Here is a 22,111-nt window from a genome sequence, read left to right as displayed (position 1 = left end):
TTTCACATTATGTTCCGATACAATCAAAACTCCTGGACGAACCTCTTAAATGAAAGTCCTGCATTGAGCGCAATCACAGGTCCTGGGCGCCCGGGTAATACGGCAGGCGGACTCGGGATTCAGAGGCGGTGGTATAAAACATTCGCTGCTTCGGGAACTGTGGGGCGGACAGTGGGGAAATCCAGGGGCAGAGGCGTGGGAGTCGTGCCGGCTCCTCCAATCGGGATTCTTCCTGATGCATTTGGACTTTGGAAAATCCAAACTTCGCTTCCAGGCCGGTAGTGGCGCCGGGCCTAACAAGATTTCGGCCAAAGCAGGGAGCACAGGCGAACGCGGGGCTGGCTCTAGGCCTGGCGCAAAAAGGAGCGCAGGCCGGCTTCGCAAGGATGCGCTCGAGCCCCGGCCTTTCCCGGGTTGCGTTCTCACCAAGGGTTGCGTTTTCACCAAGTCGACTTCCCGCGCCTCTGAGCCTCGCCCTTCCACAGCCCGCCCCCAAACCTCGCAGCTGGGAAAGATGCGGAGTTTAGAAAGCTGTTCCAGAAAAATAAAAGTCCCACTTCAACCTTATTGGGTTAAAGCAAAATTAAATCTTGGCTATTCACACGTATGTTACAGAGGATGGGGAAACGTCCGTAAGAACCTCCTGGCATTTAGTGGAGCCACAGAACACGAGGGCATTGACAAGCATCAAGACATCAAGCAGCCTTAGATTTCACGATCACTCCGAATAGGACATAGAAATACGGAAATACAGCCAGTTTCCACTGGGAAGAGTTCTTTGAATACAAATGATATATATTTATATATATTTTTGAACCAGTCACCCCTAAGGTGAGTCCTTTCTCTGCTAACAAGCAGCGGAGGACACAAAGTATCTTCAGCTAATTAAATCTTGAGCGGTGTTTTAAGAGCAATACTTGCCAAATTAAAACTACCTCCCCCATTCAAAACAAAACAAAACAAGAACCTTATCCCCTCTCCAAACTAAAAAGAGGGGAGGGGCATATTAGATTTCAGCAGGTGGAAAGATTCAGAGGGGTCTGAGGAGGAACATATTTCACATTATACAGTGAAATACAAAGTTTCCTTTGTATAAATTGTAGAGAATAGGAACATGGGGGTAGAAACAATGACAAGGCAGTCTTTCTTGATTACTTCAACCGGAATGGGGGAGACGAGTTTATTTTTGGAAATGGGAGTGCGCAGAGCTAAGCGGAATTTACTTCTCCTAATGAGGAAACGGACAGAGTAGTCCGACCACCCGCGCGCACCTTTTACCCGGATACAGCTGGGGAACATGTAGGAAGTTTCAAGTCGTGCCGCTTTCTCGTCCTCTAAATTTCAGCCTCTTTCTCATTCCCCCTCCTGCCTTCCTCCTGCCTTCGCCCTCTCCCTGCCTCCATTCCGGTGGCGATGAGCCAGTCAGAGGGGAAACACCAGGAATCCGGAGAAGGTCGAGTACTTCCAGCCCCCCATCAAGTTCCCCCGCTCCAGCTTGAGGTATGCTCGGTCGCCTTTCTCCATCTGGATTAGAACTCCATTGCTGGCGGCCTCCCGGGTCACGTCCTGGTCACCAGCAAAGGCTGAAATCACCGGCCACCCGTTTAACATGAGGCTCACCTGGGAAAGAGAAAGGCCTGCTTCAGAGGAGCAACCTAGGCGGGTACCTAAGCGGCGGTAAAGACGCGAACCTTTGCCACTTGGCTAGCAGCCATAAAGGCCTGGGAACATGGTGGAAAGGGGTGGGGGTAGAAAAAGGAGCTTTGCCGCTTACTGCTGAAGGTCCAATGGGGCGAAAGACAGCCAAACTGGGTGACAGGAAGGGCCTGCCCCCCAAAAGAGAGTCACTTTCATTCCTTGAGCCCGCCAAGCAAGTCCCGACTGCGCTTTTATCCAGTTTAATGAACCCGTAGGCAGTTCAGGTGCCCTGATACTTTTACCCCTCCCCCCCCCCCTTCAAAGAGAAACTCAGGCCAACTGGAGTTTCCGGGAGAACAAACAAAACAAACAAAAACCCTGGTTCCTCCTGGTCCTAGCTGCCTGGAACTGTGGAGACAAAGTGGAGAAGCTGGGCGAGGGTTCTGGCTGATGAGAAATTTCACCAGCGCTGCACTCTGTGCTTCATCCCCAAACCCGGCTCAATTCCTATCCCAGATCCAGCCGTGCCACCACTGCCTGCTTTTGCCCTTGCCGTGGCATCAGCCGCCAGAGGCCCAGCGCCCTCTCACCAGCCGTGCATCCTGCCTTCTGTATCTGCCCAAAGGAAAGCTGGACACCTTCGGGAATCTGGAAAGCCGGTGAGTGCCGGCTGGAGCCCAGAGGGAGTAGCACTACACCCCCTCCCTTCTTTCTCCACCCTTCAACCGCCTGGGCTCAGGCGCTGGTGGTTCAAAAACCCAGAGTCGGTCCCCAGACGGATGCCAGGAGCCCCCCTGAGGTTGGTGCTGAGGGCACCCACACAGGAGTCCAGGCTTCCCAGCTGGGACAGGGAATGGGGATACTGTCTGTGGTGCTGAAGGCGAGGGTCGCAAAAAGCTGCTGGGAAGAGGGAACTGTCTCTGATGCTAACCAGCAACCGCCATGGGAAATCCCTGCAGTCCCGTCGAAAAGGGGGAGAACCTCTTTGGAGGGGCCCAGAAGGTGAAGGCAGGAAACTCTGTGTGGGAAGGGGACTAGGTTCCAAGAGCCGGCGAAAGAAGCAAGAAACAGTTGAGGCCACAGAACTGTGAGGCCCTGCTACTCGTCCAACCAAGCAACCCCAGGTACATGCAGCTGCCCCTTCTATCGCCCACCCCAATACGGCCCGCTCACTCCTGCGGCTAATAGCCCCCCGCGCAGCCGGGGCCCGACCCTGAGGCGGTGGCTGACCTGAATGGTCTGTCTGTTGTAGACTTTAACCACGTGGAAGTTAAAACTGTAGATCCCTTTGCGCGGGGCGATGAAAGTGCTGCGTTCTGAATCAAAGTTGTTCCCGATGTTCACTAGTACCTATAAAGAGACAGGAACGAAGGGAGTAGGCAAGAGTCAGTCCCGAACTCCTGTCCCCGAGCCTCTGCAGAGCCGTGGAGTGAATCGAACATCAACCTTCCACCTCTCCCCCGCCCCGCAAACCAATCTGCATGGAGCACTCACCTGGTCAAAGTAGATGATCATAGTGCGATTACTCATCTCGGACGGCTCGTGGTTGGTGCTTCTGATGGCAGAGAAAGCCACCTTGGCGCTGCCAGAGCGTACAGAGATGCCCAGAGCTGTGCCCGTGGGGTCGGACGTGGGGTTGGAGTCGCACACCACCAGGCACTTGCCTTCCAGCACGATGGGCTCCGTCTCATTCTGCCCGCGGGCCGGGCCCGCCAGCCACGCCGCCCCCAGCAGCAGCAGCTCCACGACGCCCAGCATCGCGACGCCGGCGCCCACCCCGCCCCCCACCCCGGGGGCTGCTTGCGCCAGCCGCCCCCCCCCGCCCCAGCCCCACTCCGAAGCCCCCTCCTCAGCTCCGTTCGAAGCTTCGCAGACGCCGCTCCGGACACTACTGCTCTTCCTCGCACTCCCAGGCAAGCGTGCCCCCCGCGCGTTGCTCCCGGAGCCCCGCCCGGGCCTCAGGGGTGCCGCGGCTGCCCAGCCGTACTTGGATGCATAGCCGCTGCCGCTCGGTCCCCGCTGCTTCCGCCGCCTCCAGCTCGCACCCGCCGCTGCCGCCGCCGCTCTGAATTATTGATGCAGCCGGCGCTGCAGCCGGAGCCGGCGGAGAGCGCGCGCCGGGCACAAAGGCGCGGACCGCCGCCTGGCCCCGCCCCCGCTGCCTCCTAGCCCGCCTCCCTCCACAGCTCCGCCCCCGCACCGGCCTAGGCTCCGCCCCCCAACCAATCCTAACGCGCCGCGCTCCCCGCTGAGCCAATGGCGGCGCTGTCCGCGCTCGGCCACCTGACCCCGGGCGCCGTTGTTATTAGGCGCGGCGAGGCGGGCGGCGCGCGGCAGCAGGGTTGGGCTCTGGCCGGGAGTCGGCTGAGGGAGCGAGGACTGGGGGCGCGCGCGCGCGCCCGTGCCCGGACTGTCCGCCGCGGCCGCTCGCTCTTTCGCCTCCCGCCTCATGCCAGCGTCTTATTCAGCCCCCTCAGCCCTTCCGCCCGCCTCCAATCGCCAGCCCGCAGGTAGGAGGCGGTGCGCGCGCCCGGGGTCGGGAATAGAATCGGGCGCGTGAGGCGCCCGTGTGTGGGCGCGCGGGGTGGGAGGGGAGCGCCCCCCAGCGGGCGCAGGCGCGAGGGGCAGCCGGCGCGCGGTGAGCTTGGGCGAGCGAGCTGGCCGGGCGGCCGGGCTGCAGGGCGCGTGCGTGCGCGACGGGGCGGGACGGGGCGGGGCGTGCGCGGTGCCCTCGGCGGGAGGTGCCGGTGCCGCGGTCGGGAGCCCGCTTGCTGGACTCCAGGCGAGTCTCAGCGCCGCCTCCCCAGCCCGCGGCCACGGCGATGGAGTTCGCCCAGCCGCCCTCGCCCGCCTCTCGAACCCCCTTGTCTGTGGGCCGTGGAGTCCCAGCGAGTGTGCATTCCTTCGTTCGTTCTTTTATTCGGGATAGATCATTGAACGTGTACGAAGTGCCAGGCACTGGGCCGGGCGGTGAGGATGCCGTGGTGAGCCAAGGCAGATGAGGCCCGCCTTCGTGCCTCTTACAGTCCAGCACACTAGGCAGTGACAAGTACAGTGGCGTTGCACGCAGTCTCATTTACCTGATCGCATTTTCTCTTTTGCACTTACAATTTAATATTGCATCCGTATTTTTTTATGTACTGTGCCCCTTAACTGCTTGTTTTATCCACGTGTACCTGCGCATCAGGCGTTGAGTGTAGACGTCATGTCTTGTGATTTATGGGCGATTTTTCAAGAGTAATTTTGACCTTACAAGAATTTTTGCCTCACGCATTGACTCAGAACTTTACACACACACACGTAATCACAAACGGGGAAGCAAAAACACAGTTTTGGTAAGTGGCAGGCAGAAGGGAGCTGCGGAGAGGGTGAGAGGAAGGGTTCGTTCCAGCCGGAGGAGCCAGCAGGCGGAGACTTGAAGGATGAACGCAGGCAGTTAACCCGGCGGAAGCAGAAGGACGAGCGGACCTCTCGGTCACGTCCAGAGCAGAAGCGCCGGCTCCGGACCCCGAGCAGAGGCGGGTGGGGATGCTGGCCACCGGCGCAACTAGCGCTGCGGTCACCCCCGGGCGACCTTGAACCTGCATGTTCAGCGGAGCCAGAGCGGACGAGCGGCAGGAGGCAGCCCGGCACAAGCCCGGGGATCTGGCAAGATCTGGGGGCGCGGACTGACTGCATTTCCTTTCAACATCAGGGTTTGCCACCAGCGGGGTCTGCCGCCCCTAGGGTATGCGCTCCCCCACGCGGGGAAACCTGTCTTGGAATCGCCAGTAGCCGCGCCTTTCAGCTTCTCAACCTCCCTTTGTTTCTTTGAGACTTCCATAGCTGTCTAAAGAATTACCTGGGGGGAACCCCATCTCTGACACCCGCCTCTGTTTGGACTTGCCAGGGCCACTGGGCTTGCCAGGAGAAAGGGAAAGGGTGGGGAAACAGGCAACAATTTTACTTTAAATTAAAATGACACAAAAATATTTTTTTCAACTCCAGTCTTTTTGAGACATCCCCAGAAAGCGCTGCCACCTGCGATTACACCTAACGTGAGAGCATGAACTAATTTAAGAGGTGAGGGCTGAGTAATGAGACTGCATCCAGTATAGCGGCCACCCAGGATAGCTGGCAGCTGCGGCCGCAGAGGGTCCCTGGAGAAGCACTCACGCAGAACCTACGATATACTCTACACTGAGGACCAGCCCTGTCCGGGAAAGCCTGTTTTCATGGAGCTCACAAGCCGGACTGAGATTACCTGGAGGGCGTCGGTCGCCAGCTCCTTGTTCCTCTTCTCTTCCTGGAGAGGCTGTAGCAGGGCAGTGCCCCAGCCTGAACTGCCATCTATATGCCAGTGATGCCCCATCTTGCATTTCCTATCTCAGCCTCTCTGCAGCCCAGGCCTGCCATCCTGAGGGCCTGCTGGACCTTGTAGCTTATATACCCTACAGGCATGTTTAATTGACCCACACCTTGTCTCCTTCCTTGCCTCCCAAACTCTGCCCCTTCCTTCTTCTCCTGTTCCAGTGACAACAGCTGCACCCACATGGGATCCCCCCCCCCCCCCCGCCCCAACATCTAATTTGACTCCATCTCTGTCCTATTGTTTGAACCATTCTCATAGGGCTACCTATTGGGCATTCATTTGTCTGGCCTGGGCTGTTCCAAGAGCCTCCTAATTGATCATTGAGGGATTAGTGCAACAGTTGCACCCCAGCTCCGCTATATACTGTTTATCTTCCGTTTGATGAATATCTACTGAATGACTTGAGATACGTAACCTCTGCTTTTTTTCCCATGAAGTGAGACTTCTGTGGTCACCAGATTTCAGATTGATCACTCTTCTAGCATTCTCCATCCCTTTTCCACATAGTATGTGTTCTAAAAGTAATGAATATTAATTTAATGTTAATAGGTATTTACTTTCCTGAGTTGTGGTGATTAAATGAGATAATATATATAGGGAGGAAAATCCATTAGAAACCTCAAAAGCAGTCATGTTTATTTTTAGCGTTGTCTCATTTTAGACCCAGGATTCTTTTAGCTGCAAATGAGGAAGCAGATTCAAACTGGCTTAAGTATAATGGACTTTATCTGGTTAACGCAAAAAGGCTACGAGTACATCTTGCCAGTGGAAATATGGCTGGATCTGCCAGTCAAGGTTATCAAGATCTGTTTTCTGGTTTTGGCTTCATTTTCAGATAAGTCATTTCCTAATGATAGCTCCTTAGATGCTACTACCAACTTAGTCCTAGCAAGAAAGAGAGATGACTTCTCAGAAGTCTCAGGGCTCTTCTTATAGGGGCAGTCTGAGTCGCTTGCCCCTTTCTGAACATAGAGAAGGGACTGTTCTCCTGAGTAAACTTGAATTCAGGTGTCTTCCTCTGAAAAGGCATTTGGTGTTAGCTGCACGCTGTCTAGACTAGGGGGGTTCTCCAAAGGAAAATTGCAGAAGGGATGCTGGGCAGGCAGAAATAACACATGTCTATTTTAGTCTCTCACCAAGGGTCAGCTGCAATGTATTTCACCCAAAAACAACAGTGATGAAGACTGATACAGTAGCCAAAACAATAGATGTGTTTGTCTTGGTTCTTTTGGATCTTCAAGACGTCAGCTAAACAATGAAATTAGACGCTATCAACCATGACATTACTTAAGGGTTAGCTTTGAAGTCTGGATGCACTTTGAATGGTAGAGCCAGATAAGTGTAAATAATTAAGTAATTGTTACATTCTATTCTAAAAGGTTATTTTGATAACATTATGTTGGAATTGACTTTTTTCTATTCATTTTTTAGGCTCCTAAAAAGATAAAAATTTCATTTCTTCGTGGATAGGCACCTAAAATTCTTCATCATTTATCGATTAATAAAAACAAATAGAAATTTGAGAGAGAACATCCAAAAAATAAAAAGATTGAGTTAGGTCATATTTGAAATTTAAGACTATAGGGTTTAACCTGTTAAGACTTTTCAGATGTTGAAATATTGGTAAAGTATTATAAAACCATTGATCTGAAGCTTTTAAAGTAATGCATTACAGAGATTTAGGCAACTACAAGATTGCAAATAATGATTGTATACTGTTGCTGTTATATCCTTTACTTGCTGCTTTAAATTCAGCCTTCTGTTTCGATGAAGTAAATGGTTTATTACCCTTCACTGCATTCTGAATTTCCCACCACAGTGCATTTTGAGACATGAATATAACAGCTGTCTTGATCCCACTCACCTCACATCCTGGGAAAAAAGCAATCCCCTATTTTTAGAATAAGGGAGCATTTTCAGGAAAGGGGAAATATTTTCTCATTGGATATACAATGAACTTGTCCTTTTATTAAATCAAAATGGATTCTCTAGTGTTTATATACATCAAACAGCATTTTATCTCTTAGTCCTGTGGTTCAAAGGCCCAAACAGTATAATTCACTAGTATTTAGTTGATTTGCCCATAAAGCAGAAGAGAATGACTAGTTTGTTCTGAAGTGTTAAGTTTAGGATTTCAAGGGTCAAGGTCATTTCAAATTAAAGCTTGGATCTATTCTATATAAAATATAAAAATGACTCTAAGTTGTACCAAGTATGAAATAAGATTTGAAATTTCACCCAAACCTGTCTTCCTGGTATGTCTTTATTTTTTTGCCTACTCAGACTCATTTTAAATGCCACATTTTTGCTGTTTAAGTTTTAAAAGTTACATTACAAAATAAACTTTAAAATTGGACACTTACCAAATTCAGGATTACTTTTTAATGAAGGCCAGTTTTGTGGTAACATTTTAATTCTTTTAAAAAAAAACTTGGATCTTAAAAAATCAAAGAATATATTCACAATATATTAGCTTTTATGTATGTTAATACCAAACTATGCATTTTCTAGCCTCTATTCTGAAGGAGAGACTATGTGTCTTCTAAATTGAGATACTGGCACCGTTTTTAAAACAATACCTTGGATCTGCTGTGGTATGTGCTGGTAAGAATTTTATATGAAGCTGTTGTTCAAGTACATGCCATTAAGGTCAAAGGAAAAAAAAAATAATGTAATCCTACAGAGCTGCTCTTGAGAGAAAAGTCACATAGGTAACATCAAACAGTAGTTGGAATTTTTCCAAGAAGTAATTATCTGTGTGCTTTTGGGGTAGTTGATTATGGGGACAAACCAAGGTTTGGCCAATTCAGCAAACATTTATTGAGTGCCTGCAATGTGCGAGACACTGTTTTAGGACCTGTGGCTACTGCAAAGATGAATCACATATGCTTCCTGCCCTCCAGGACCTTGTTTCGTGGTAGTCAGAGATGAATACATGGAGAACCTCCATTTAAGACTTCCAGATGTACTCAAAAGGCTTCTTAGTAGTGGGACTATCTACGTTCTCATGTGGTAGCTTTGATTATTCTCCGTATTTGTTTACATTTATCCTATTAATCAGAAGACATGCAAAAATTACACACACACATGAAATTAATAGATTAGAGAATATTCAAACAAATATCTCAGGTATGTAATTCACATGCATTTGACGTTTTTCAAAGAAATGGTGAGTGTTGTCATCATTGGTGGGTGGCTGGGTTAACATTTGGAAAAAGTTATCACCAACCTTAATAGGGATCTTAGGGAAATTTCCTGGATTTTGCATTCACTGACAGTAGTGTAGACTTCCTGCAGCTCAGAGTGCTCTAAGGATGGGGTCTTAGAGAAAGGTCTGTTTAACTGGAGGACTCTGAACCACAGACTTCTGTGTTACCAGGAGGTAAACAAAAGGAAGAATTTAAATAGAACTTGAAGGGGGGAAATGCAGAAGAAAAAGGAGTTTTTGTTTTTTATTTTTTAAAATTGAAGTGTAGCTGACACGCAATGTCACATTAGTGTCATATGTATAATATAATGATTCAACAAGTCTATACATTATGCTGTGCTCACCCCAAGTGTAGCTACCATCTGTCACCATACAACACTTTTATGGTACCATTGACTATATTTTCTATTCTGTACCTTTTATCCCCATGATTTATGCATTCCATAACTCAAAGCCTGCACCTCCCACTCCCCTTCAACCTATTTTTCCCACCTTTCTCCCCTCTAGCAACCACCAGTTTGTTCTCTGTATTTATGGGTCTGTTCCTGTTTTTTGTTTGTTTGTTCATTTGTTTTTTAGATACCACATATAAGTGAAATCATATAGTATTTGTCTTCCCTGATTATTTCACTTAGCATAATACTGTCTAGGTCCATCCATGTTGTTGCAAATGGCAAGATCTCATTCTTTTTTATGGCTGAGTCCATACATATGTGTGTGTGTGTGTATGTAATGGAATACATATATATGTGTATACATATGTGTGTGTATTACATTTTATTTCTCCATTCATCTATTGATGGACACTGAGGTTGCCATATCTTGGCTATTGTAAATAATGCTGCAATAAACATAGGGGTGCCTATATCTTTTTGAATTAGTGTATTCATTTTCTTTGGGTATATACCCAGTAGTGGAATTACTGGATCATATGGTATTTCTATTTTTAAGTTTTTGAGAAACCTCCATACTGTTCCCCACAATGGCTGCACAAATTTACATTCCCACCAACAGTGCATAAGGATTCCTTTTCCTCTACCTCATCACCAACACTTGTTATTATCTTTTTGGGACTAGCCATTCTGACAGGTGTGAGGTGATAGCTCATTGTGGTTTTAATTTGCATTTCCCTGATGATGAGTGGTTCTTGTGTCTGTTGGCATTCTGTACGTCTTCTTTGGGAAAATGTGCGTTCAGGTCCTCTGCCCACTTTTAATCAGATTATTTGTTTAGGGTTTTTGTATTTTTAAAAATTATTTGCCCAAAATGATATTTTCTGGTAGACTTCTTAGAAATTAAGTCAGAGGAGCATGCTTAGTTTTGCTCCTTTGCGTCAGACCTCAGTGATAGTTATGTGATTGGGCTCCCTAGTGCTATGTTCCCCTACCGCTCTGCCTTCTTCTTCCTGTTCTTGCCCCTAGAAGCTGACTCCTTCTAATTGGCTTCTGTTTTGGCCAATGGAAGGTATAAGCAGAGGATCAGAGAGAAGGGGAGAGAGAAGTTGGAATATTTCTTCCTGCCCTCTCCCCGAATCAGTGCAGGTTGTATGAAAAATGACCCTGAAAAATCTCTGGTGGTAGCTTCCCCTTTTCAGGATTGTAGCTCCTACTCAGTGACCCTTCCTCCTCTCTTGGGCTTGAGCTTTCATGCCAGGAGCATTCTTCTCCCATTGTATCTTCTGCCTGAGGATGGGGGATTTGCCAGTCCCTGGATTCTTAGCATCCCGTGTTGATTCCCCTGACCCTGCCAACACCTCTGTAGGTCGTCCCTTCATTAAAAATCTTTCCATTTGAACTGAGTTTAATTCTGTTTCCTCCTGGGTTCTCAGTGATACACTGTACCAAACAAAACCTTGCTTCACCTTCAGAACCAACAGATTTGATAATTTTATCCTCTTGTGGAACCATTAGTTGTTTTATCATAGAAAATCACTATGAATTAAACCCTGATTTATTACAAAACCAGATTAGATACATGACATGAACAAAGCTGTGTATTTCAAACAAAACCATTCATGTCAAGTTTTAAAAATTAACCTCTGGTAGATGTAATTATGCTAATTCCAGAATATTAAAGTGAAAATATTAAAAGAAGTATTCTTTAAAGTAGCAAATGCTAAATCGCGAAGTAAATTACATCCTATCCAACTGCAATACAAGAATATGTTAATATCTTGAGAAAAATACAGTATTATTTTGTAAACTCATAAAGGTATTTTGAGTTTTTAAAATGTGAAAACCTTACCAAAATGTGTTTTATTGTTGGGAAAATATGACAATTACTATTTACTTTTTAAGCTTGTAAACTTTTATCTGTGCATACTTCAACAAATAAGGATTTTATTGTTATATAACATAGATAATATTTTAGATTTTAAAATACCGGATTGAAAAGAAACCATGATAAAGTATATTTCAATATATAGGGACTAATGAGGGAATCTTTTTTTAAGATATATATATTTTTTTTAAGTAATCTCTAGGCACAATGTGGGGCTAGAACTCACAACCCGAAGATTGAGACTCACATGCTGTATGGACTGAGCCAACCAGGTGCACCCTAGTCCATTTAATTCAATTATTTCATTTAATTTCACACCACTGCCCAGTATTGGTTGAGGCCCTTACCAAAATAGTATAAATACTAGTTAGGAAACATAAAGCAATTAGAAAGCAAACTTTGGCAAGTAAGTGGCAACAAAAGTTAGAATAAATTTAATGAAAATATCTATTAAATCTTAGTGTTTACTGATCTAGAAGAACAGCCCGGCTGAATTACTATTTCCTCTGGTTGTTATAGTAACATACTGTACAGTGTAGCTGTTTTTAAGTAACTATAGATGTACTGAAATTTATCTATGGTTTTGTTACTATATTATAATATTTCATGAGTAGTCCATCCTCACTTACTATGAAATTGATCCTAATAATTATGCACCAACAATACCAAGATGACAGGGTATTACTGCAGTGAAACTTCTATGGCCTTTTTTAGATAAATAAATATCAGGATTTTGGATCTTTAACCTGGAGTGTCTTGTTTTTTAATTGAGATATAAGTGACACATAACATTGTATTAGTTTTAGGTATACAGCATAATTATTCCATATTTGTTACATATTGAGAAATGATCACCAGAATGAGTTTAGTTAACATCCATCACCAAATATGGTTATAAATTTTTTCCTGTGATGAGAACTTTTAAGATATTCTCTCTTAGCAACTTTCCAATACACAATACAATATTATTAACTATAGTCACCGATGCTATACATTACATCCCCAGGACTTATGTATTTTATAACTGGAAGTTTGTACCTTTTGACTCTCTTCACCCATTTTGCCCACCCCCCACCATGGAGTGTCTTGAACCTTAAATGTTGAACCTTAATTTTTATCAAGTTAGCTGCCTACATTTTACAGATTGGGGCCCAGGGAGGGTAAGCTTCCTGAGACAGTCCATGCAACACAGTGGTACTTGTGTTGGCTCTAAAATCAGAATGCAAAGGCTAAAACCTCATGCCCATGCCTAGTAGGCAAGAGCCCTTTGATGAGCTATATAACTCTGTGTTTAGTTTTCTCATCAAACAAGTAGGAATAAAATAAGCATCTACCCTAAGGGCTGATTTTAAGGATGGAATGAGATCATCCACATGATTAGCCTGAACCTGGCACGTGCTATCCAATCCATGAGTGCTACTGCTCTTCTCCTGCCTGGGTGCCCAGGTAGAAGGAATGCCAAAATTAGAACCCCAGGTGCAATGACATCCACTGCCCCAGGCTTGCTCCAGACTCAGACTCATCTTGAGGTTGACTAGGCACCCACCTAGTGGTTTGACTTTGAGGTTGACTAGGCACCCACCTGAACACAAAAGTTCAGGCGATAACGTCTTTGTTTGATTTTGGTAGATATATTCCATTGAAAGTCCTCATGCCCAAATTTAAAACAAAGACAATTTATATACCCCAATAACAATATACACAATTGACCCAGCTTCACAAACACAGCATGCACCAAATTTATATTTTCTGTATTTATTTACTCATTCAACTAATGTGTGTTGACCACCCACTATGTGACAGGCATTTGATGTGGGGATCAGGGATATATCAGTGAATAAAACAGAAAACTTCCTGCCCTCTATGGAGGATATCTGGGAAGAGGTTTGATTTTGTGGCAACCGTGTTCTTCTCACTGTAAGAATACAGCTAAATTGGCCCCATGTCATTGATGCACACAATTATGAAACTAGTTTCTTTCTGTGAAATATCCTTAAACATCCCAACTCAGGAGTTAGCAATTTTTAAAATGACATTAAATTTTTTTTCATTTCTATCTTGGAATTTATTCATAAAATCATATATGTTATAAATTTATGTTGTTATTTCCATTTTTAAGTTCAAGGGACTCCAAGGACTATGAATGTAGCTGCCTGTAAATGAAGGATGAAGGTACTTAATATGTTAAATTGGCACATTTTGTCAATTGAGAGTGGTTTACTTATTTTTAGTCTATGAACAGTTTTAAAAATAAAATTTAATGTGCCCTTTAAATACTCCTTGTTTTAAAGATACTCCATTTTAAAACATGCCAAGAGAAGAATTTGATGTCTGTGTTTGAGGTCAAAAATAGGGGGCATAGAAACTGTTTTTCTGCTTTGGCCTTCCTTCCTTCCCTCTCTCCTTTCTGCCAATGCCTGTCTGACCTTACAGCACACTCTTGAGCTCAGGAAGTGTATGTGTACATCCCCTTTGGAGGAGCTTCAATCTTCCCACTCCTCTGACTACACGAGTACTTACTGTATGTCTTTCTTTCCTTACAACTGAGTACTCTCCTCCCTATCCCCTTAGGGAACAGGGAAGGGAGACTCTGACATTGTGCTTGTGTAAACATAATTGAGAGCTTTCCATGTCTCTTGCATCTTCATAAGTGATTTTCTGTATTATGGTGGGACGGTAGTTCTTTAAATAGAATATTCTCCCATGGAAATCGCCCACAGTGCTGAGAGTACACCTTGCAAAAGGTGAGTCTAGAATATAGGGTGCATTCTCAGCATTGCCTAAAGGCTGAAGTTAGGGCTCTCTGGGATATCAAAAACAGATTTATTGCAATTCATTAGTGTAAGGAATCATGAAAACAGTGTGCCGCCATTATCTGTGGAGAAGACAGAGTTACCAAGCAAATGCAGTCATGAGGCTCTGAAGAAAAAGCTGCCTACAAAGCTCTCATTTATTCTAGAGAAACCCACTTGCCTATTTTGAACCATTTTTCTTTAGAGCATATGTCTTGCTGTGCAACCAAAAGGGTGTTTATATCCTAGTCACTTGGCAAAAATTCTATCATTGCTTCAGAGAGATCCATTTTAAGCCTGGGGCATGGAGCTGGGAAATAGATGGGCTTTGGTTGTCTGAAGAAATGACCCTGGTGCAAATTTAGACGGTTACTTTTTCTTTTGTTGCCCATAATATTGTTGCCGGATGCAACTACGTTTTTTTTTTAGCCAGAAGTTAAGTACAGTCCTAAACCAGTTTGGTTATTCCCACTCATTTGAAATGAGAACATTTGTTTCTATTCAATGAGGTGAGAAAAATTGGGAACTTGATATTTCCATTGGTCACTGAATTATTTCAGTTGAAACATATTTCCTTGTGTACTTGAGACAGTTTCCAAACAATTGCTCCTTAAAAGTGTATTTGATACTCAATGGGAAGAAGACAGGTGCAAAATTATATTTATAGGATGCATTTTTAGAAGACGTATTTATAGAAGATGACTGGTAGAGTATATGTCAACATGTTGATTGATTATTATCTTTGTTTAAGATTACAATTATTTTTACTTTCTTTGCAGTTTTGGTATTTTCCCATTCTTGAACTTATTTTAATGCAGTTTTCTTAAATGCCTAAAAGAGAATTTCCCTTTAACAATATTAAAATAGACATAATGTCCATTCGTACCATCAAGGCATTTCCCCTCTTCCTTAAACTTGTAAACCACACGTGAGGATGCTCTCACAGGAGTGCCTCTCAGACAGGCTATGATTTGCATTTATCAATAAATCATTTATAGTTAGACGTAAAAGTATAAGTCTTTTCTTTCCAAAACAAATATATCTCTTTTGTGAATGATGTTTGACGTCTTAGAAGCTAGGATAGCCTTTATTATGTGCATTGATACAGTCAAAGTATTATTTTGTAGGGTGGGCTCAAGGTTACATGTTTAAGAAAAACATCAAGTTAATCCCGTTAAGAAAATCATTTTATTTATAAATCTTTGACTATTGAAAAGACCATTAGGAGCCTATACTTGTTTTTATAGTTGGATAGAATTATGTAGTGTATTTGACAATTGGCAATACAAAACAATAGCCTACATTTACACAGCGCTGTCTATTTAGAAAACAACAAACCTTCACAGAGAAATATATATTCACCTCAACATGAGGCTTTTGGGTAGTTATATCAAATTTTTGGATGCCAAAATGTGGCCTGGCAGAGTTAAACTGAATTGCCCAAGGTTATTCATCTGGCAGAGGTGGATTATTTTCTGTGCCCCAGCTCCAAAATCCTGTCCACTTTGTCCTGCAACATTGCCCCTCCAGCAAGGCACTCCTGCTGACTCCAATGATGTGGGATAGTGTTTCTAGCTAGGAGTTAGGTCTCATTGACTTTAAATATGAAATCTTTTTTTTTCTACTAAGCAATGAGGTTTAGTTTTTACCATGATAAACCTTTCTCCCTTTTTGTTTCTTTCTCTTCTTTAGTTCTTAAATAGTGTTCCATATATATTACTGCCAGAAACAGATTATTGGCATTCATGTTATGTTTTTCCATACCTTTTAATCATTTCTACAGCTGTTCACATGACAACAATTATATTTTCACTTTTAAAAAAAATTGTTACAAAGATGCACATAGAAAAGAGGAAAGCAAGGAATAAACTATAAGCAATTATGTAAGTGATACTTTTGTGATATGACATTTTGGGAAATGCTACTGGTACTGCAACTACCTTTTATTATCTAGGTTTTAGCCTTTTAGTGGATAAAGGTAACATTGACATGCCTTAATCTTGGTCACAGCCTAATGATAGGGCATTTATTTTTCTAATTTTCACACCATCCAAATTTCTTTTTTTAAAAAGATTTTATTTATTTGAGAGAGAGAGAGAGAGAAAGGGCATGAGCAGAGGGACAGGCAGAGGGAGAAGGAGAAGCAGGCTTCCCACTCAACAAGGAGCCTGACACAGGGCTCAATCCCAGGACCCTGAGATCCTGACCTGAGCCAAAGGCAGACACTTAACCAACTGAGACACCCAGGCACCCCTACACCATCCAAATTTCTTAACCATAGGAAAAATGCTCACTCTGTACCAGGTTATATGATGGTGCCTACAAATCGATATGTTCAATTTACCAATATGTACTTTTACAAAACTGATATTGACTTTACTGAAAAGTGAACTGACACTGTGCCAGGTAAGCCAATGGGCTTAAATGCGTAGATTGTGCTCACTGCTCTTACCCATCGGGGATTTAATAGCATTTGATGACCTGGTGAGTTTATTTGTGGATCATTTATATTACCTTGTCATTTCAAAGATTTAAGTTTCAAATTTTAAGAATCTCATTTCATGGAGATATGAATGTTTCTTTCTCATCACTTAACAAGAAGTCCTTATACTCTTGCCCCCTCGCCCTCCCCACTTTTGCACCTACCAGTGTTCTTTTTACCTTTGCAAGCTGATTGGCTTGACATGTCTACGACACTACTCAGAGAGCCTCATCATAAAAATACCAAGCTCATTTTCCTAGAGGTTTTGAACAAAGTAGAATATGACCTTTCTTCATGCATTCAGATTAGTGATTTTGGAAAGTGTCACATGATCATTGTATTACACCGACATGGAAGTCCCTCAGAGATCATGTTTTAGGGTAGAAATGCCCAGACATCTAAACTTTTAACATACTGAACTTATTAAAATTAAAAACTTGGTTAATAATGAATTTGAGATGTGTAAGATTTTGCTTATGGTATGTTTTTGTTTTACTCTTGTTTTGCTTTCCAAAATGCATCTGCCTTATCTTCATATTACATGAAGACCTAAGCGTGATAGAATGTGCCTAAGAGCAGAAGTGAGCATACTTGAGCAAAATTTAGTGTAGTCACATGTGTGTATTTAGTTTATACATTTTACAGATTCTAAGTGTATAATTCTTAATATGAATTTGACTATCAAATTACGTTTTTTTTTTGTTAACCAACTCTGTAAATTAGAAATGTACTCAGCCATTTATTTAACAAAGGAGAAGGAAAGAGAATGGCAGCAGCTTAAACCAGAATGCTTAAAGCAGAATGATCTGATGATGAAAAATACCTAAAACAATGTCCTATCTCTTCTACTCAGTGTTTCCTCCCCAAAGTCCAGTTTACTCTTAGAAGTTTATTCCAACAGGTACCATGTTATAGTGAACCATAGTTTTATGAAAAATGGCACATCTGTTTTATAAATCAGTATACCAACTTTAGCCTCTTCACAAAATACAAAGGAGACTTTACGAACCAGAAAAATCTAGAACCTGGTAATTCAAATACCATTCAAAACAAATATTTAATCTAATAACTGGAACTAAATGTTAGGCCTCATGGCAGCTAATTCAACCACTAAACAAGTAATAATAGGGTAAACCCACTGTAACCAGAGCAAAGAGAAGCATACCGTGTTTACATATTCAAATAATTTACCTTTTATGCTCTGATTTTAGCCCTCTGGACTCAGGACTATTGCAGCAAGTGGTTTATTTTCAGTGCCTTAAGCATCCATTTCATACTATATAGTTTACATATCGCTTTTAGCAGCTACTGCAAGTACCAAGTACCAGGCTAAATTCTCTACATGCCATGTTTAAATTAAGCATTGGAATAATCTTATGATTATTTTTTAAATCTCATTTTGCAGACAAGGAAACCAAGGGTAAATAGTTTGCCCAAGACCTCCCGGGGCCCTGCTGGAACGTGCTGAACAGGGGTTTCAACCTATCTAGTCAGACTCTGGAGGTGGTGCTCTTAACTATTATGCAGCTCATCTCTTCCAGGCATGCATCACATGACCTCATTGCCACCTTTATGAGATATGCAATAGGGAGAGAATTATTATTTTACAGGTGGCAAAACGGAGGTCCAGAGATTTCTAGTGACCTATCCCAAATTACATGGTAATGAGCAGTGGCGTTGGTCTATAAACTCTGTACCAGATGGTCTTCTTTCCTATAACACTGCACTTCCTCAGATTTCTTCTGATACTGGCGAGGGTGTGTTCTATACATTGGCATTTCTAGTTTGGAATGAAACATCCTGTGGGTCTTCATCTTGACCAGTAACCCCTCTGAACTGCACCCCTACTGCAGCAGGGATGGCATAACTCTAAACATGGTATCTGTTCTTTCCCAGCTGTAACAGGTAGAGCTGGCCAGATGTAACAGGTGTGCTTTGTCTTGGTCACCACTACCTTCCCCCTTCTCTGGCTTTTATCTGACAGGGATGTTCCTTCCCCTTTTAGTTCATTAGTGTCCTTATGCTCATAAGCATCTCCCCACCATAAAAATAGAAAAGAAGCTGTGAGTCATTTACACTTTAGCATAAATGTGCTTTCGTGACTTCATCAAGCTGCTTGTGCCTAACTCTTTAACTGCAGAATGAAAGTCTCTGGACTATCCTGGTTTCCTCCCTAAGAATCAGCCGGGAGTCAGTCTAGACGTCAGGACCACTGGACACCTATCACCCAGAGATACATGGACTGCATACTTGTTGCAGATCAGCACCTGGGGCAGCTTTTTTTAAGCAATGGGACTCCCAGCTCATGCTCTCTCTCTCTTTTCCCCTCTCTGTTGAGCCAGGTGGACTCTTGCCCTCACCCCCTTCCAACTTGTCAGGAATCCAGAGACCATTCTCCATCCTGTTAAGGATCACACATTCTTTCATCTTCCTGGAGCCCATGACATGATGAGAGTTGCCCTCAGGAGAAGCACAAGCTTATGGCACAGCTCTTCAGCAGATGGCTGTATCCAGGAAGGCTGGGTGTGACTGTGTGTGTGTGTGCGCGCGCGCGCGCGTGTGTGTGTGTGTGTGTGTGTGTGTGTGTGTGTGTGTGTGTAGAGTAGGAAAGCCCTTAGAGGAAGGGAATGCATCCAAGTTGCAGCCCAAAGTAATACAGAACACTATCTGGGAGAACAGAAGCAGACCTGGAGACAAGGATTCAGGTGCAAGTGATATATATGCAAGGTGACTCCATGAAGTACTGGTGAGAGAGTGGATAAGTGAAGCAAGGGAAGGAAAACTGTTAAAGGGTGCATTCATAAGTCATTTAGCACTGTGGGAAGCTCATTGCCAACTCTGGGAGCACCTCAGCATGACCTCCCCTTGCCCTGAGGGTTAAGGGGTAAAGATCTTATTTTTTTTTTAAAGATTTTATTTATTTATTTGACAGAGAGAGAGCAGGAGAGTACAAGCAGTGGGACGGCAGAGGGAGAGGGAGAAGCAGTCTTCCCTCTGAGCAGGGAGCCCGATGCGGGGCTCGATCCCAGGACCCTGGGATCATGACCTGAGCCAAAGGCAGACACTTAACCAACCTAGCCACCCAGGCGCCCCAGGGGTAAAGATCTTATAACAAATTCCCTTTAGTCACTAGTGAGAGCCTCTGGGTGGGGATTGTTATTTCCCAACAATTCCAGTCTACCCCTTTGGGTCATAGAAGCTTTCTTTAGTTTCTTTTTTTCATAAAGCAGAGATCCAGCCATTAGAGCTACTGAGGTGTATCTGTGGGCAGAGTTCCCACATGCTTCTGCTTCAGGTGTTTTAGGTGGTAGAGGTGCCCAGAGCCTTACCTGCTGAGACTGTCTTGAGTTAGGGTTTCTGTGTCTGCACTGAGGATTAAATTATTCATATATCCGAAAAGCCCTTCACCACTGATAGTTATAGTAGGTACAGAGAATTAACCATTAAAAAGGGGGGAAAAATGCCCACCAGTTGGTTTGGTTGAACACAAAGACTCTTACAGGCATTGGCTTGGACTACTTATTATTAATGTCTATTACAATGCTGCATAATAATAATTATGCATGTCATAAATATGCATCTGATTAACTTTGTCATAAAATTTATGACAATATTAAGTTTTATTCACATGCTCAGCCTTCATAATTTATTGCTTATATAGCACGGTTATGACTTTAAAAAAATCTCCAAGACACTGTTGGTTTGATGACTACTTTCTTATCCATGAGTCTAGTTTATCCCTTCATTTGGAATTTCCATATTACATGATAATAGTCACAGATTCTGCTTCTGGTACTGCCAGTGGCAAAGTAATTTCACTTGCCCAGTTGTAGCTGAGGGGAACTCTCCCCTTCTAGTGTGAGTTCTCTCACCATATATTATTGATTAATTCAACCAACATTTATTTGGCCCCAGTCACGTTACATTCATTGTGCCAGATGATATCGATTTACATGTGGATTAGAACCTGATTCTGTCTTCAAAGAGCTCATGGTCTAGTAGAGAATAACACCACCTTATAGACAACTATTCAAGAAGGCAAAAGTGAATTAAGAACTATGTGTCTTCTGTTTCCATAGGTATGCAATAACAAAGCTGTTCTTATATTTGGTTTCCAGAAAACATTTCTAAAGCTACCAGTCATCGTTTTGTGCCTTCAGAAATGAGTAGCATTATAGGATAGTGCTTATTACATGGACTTAGCTTTTTGTGCTGGCTTAGAATTTGATAAATGAAAGACATTCACTGGTAAGTTGTGTTTTCTTTAGCCAAGTGCACAATGGCAGCCCCTTTTTAGAATCCAAGTCTAAAGATACCATCATCAGACCCTATGTTTATGCACTTCTTAACAATAAAGCTACTAGAAGAACTTTACTATTCACAACAAAGGTAAAATGCTATCAAGAATGAGGCTTAGTATCACAGGGGAAAGAGTCAAATATATTCTAGAAGTTTATAAGTTTACATAAAATTGATGTATCGGGAAGCCAAGCTTGCCACTGTCAGCTCTCAGAATTGCAGTTGGCAGGAGAAATCAGGGTCAGGAATGGAATGCAGAAAGTCAATAGCAGATGGGCTAGGGAGAGGGTTAGTGTTAATCCTGTGGTCCAGACTCCTAGAGGTACTAGTGTGGGTCTGGCAGTGGACTAGATAAGTGGATCTAGGTCACACTTGCAAGTGTGAAGAAAGAGGTTAGTGTAGAAAGAATTTAAATAGCTTACTTTGAGTCCTTCTAAAGAATTATATTTTCCTAACTACCAACATAGAACATCCCAGATGATCATGCAATTTAAGGCAATGGTATACCCATAGCGAATAAAATAGTCCCAAGAATAGCAGGTAAATCAAATGATAGCAGCCAGGTTTGAAGCAACTCCATCTTTTCTTTGTCTGGAGCAGTGATTAGAGGCAAGATCCCAGCATATAAAAATGCATGTATTAGTACATCCTTAAGAGAAGATCTGGACATGCCACTTTCTCCTCCCTCCACACCAAACCTGTTACTACATAATGAGTTCCCTGTATTAGTAGGAAAATTTGCTTCCCACCTACTCCTTCAAGCTAGAACTTTGAGACCATCTTGGGATCCTCCTTGGCTCTCAACACCCAGGAGGGCAGCAAGTCTCACTTGCATCTCTTCAAATGTTTCTCAAGCCTCGACCTTCCTTCTCAATCCCATTCCCTCTGCTGTGGTCATAGCCCTTTGTGAGACCAAGTGGGTTTCTTGATTCTATTCTTCCTTCTCTTCAACCCATCTTCCAGAGTCCATGGCATGGCTTCTCCTGCTTGCCAGAGAATAAAGTTCAGACAGTTTGCAACTGGTCCTTAGTTCACTTTCCCAGCTTCATCTCCAGTGATCC

At 43.6% G+C, this 22,111-nt stretch overlaps 1 protein-coding gene across 1 annotated transcript; it reads right to left on the bottom strand.

Moving 5' to 3' along the window:
• Nucleotides 1–947: 947 nt before the first annotated feature.
• Nucleotides 948–3,706, bottom strand: CBLN1 (cerebellin 1 precursor). Its single transcript, XM_045890328.2, has 3 exons — nucleotides 3,133–3,706; nucleotides 2,869–2,988; nucleotides 948–1,620 (listed from the first exon to the last, which is right to left on the bottom strand). The coding sequence occupies exons 1-3, from the start codon at nucleotides 3,394–3,396 to the stop codon at nucleotides 1,423–1,425; spliced, it is 582 nt and encodes a 193-aa protein (XP_045746284.1). The 5' UTR covers nucleotides 3,397–3,706; the 3' UTR covers nucleotides 948–1,422.
• Between the last annotated feature and the right edge of the window lie 18,405 nt (nucleotides 3,707–22,111).

This window comes from Mirounga angustirostris, unplaced genomic scaffold (genome assembly GCF_029215605.1).
Source record: "Mirounga angustirostris isolate CCGP_5_RB_7025 unplaced genomic scaffold, mMirAng1.0.hap1 SCAF_16, whole genome shotgun sequence".
In the NCBI taxonomy this organism is placed as follows: domain Eukaryota; kingdom Metazoa; phylum Chordata; class Mammalia; order Carnivora; family Phocidae; genus Mirounga; species Mirounga angustirostris.
This window is presented reverse-complemented; position numbering and strand designations above follow the sequence as displayed.

Coding starts and splice junctions, on each gene's coding strand:
- CBLN1 (XM_045890328.2), bottom strand. CDS start 3,396: ATGCTGGGCGTCGTGGAGCTGCTGCTGCTGGGGGCGGCGTGGCTGGCG. Junction 2,989..3,132: donor TGATCATCTACTTTGACCAG/GTGAGTGCTCCA, acceptor GTCTCTTTATAG/GTACTAGTGAACATCGGGAA. Junction 1,621..2,868: donor ACAACAGACAGACCATTCAG/GTCAGCCACCGC, acceptor TCTCTTTCCCAG/GTGAGCCTCATGTTAAACGG.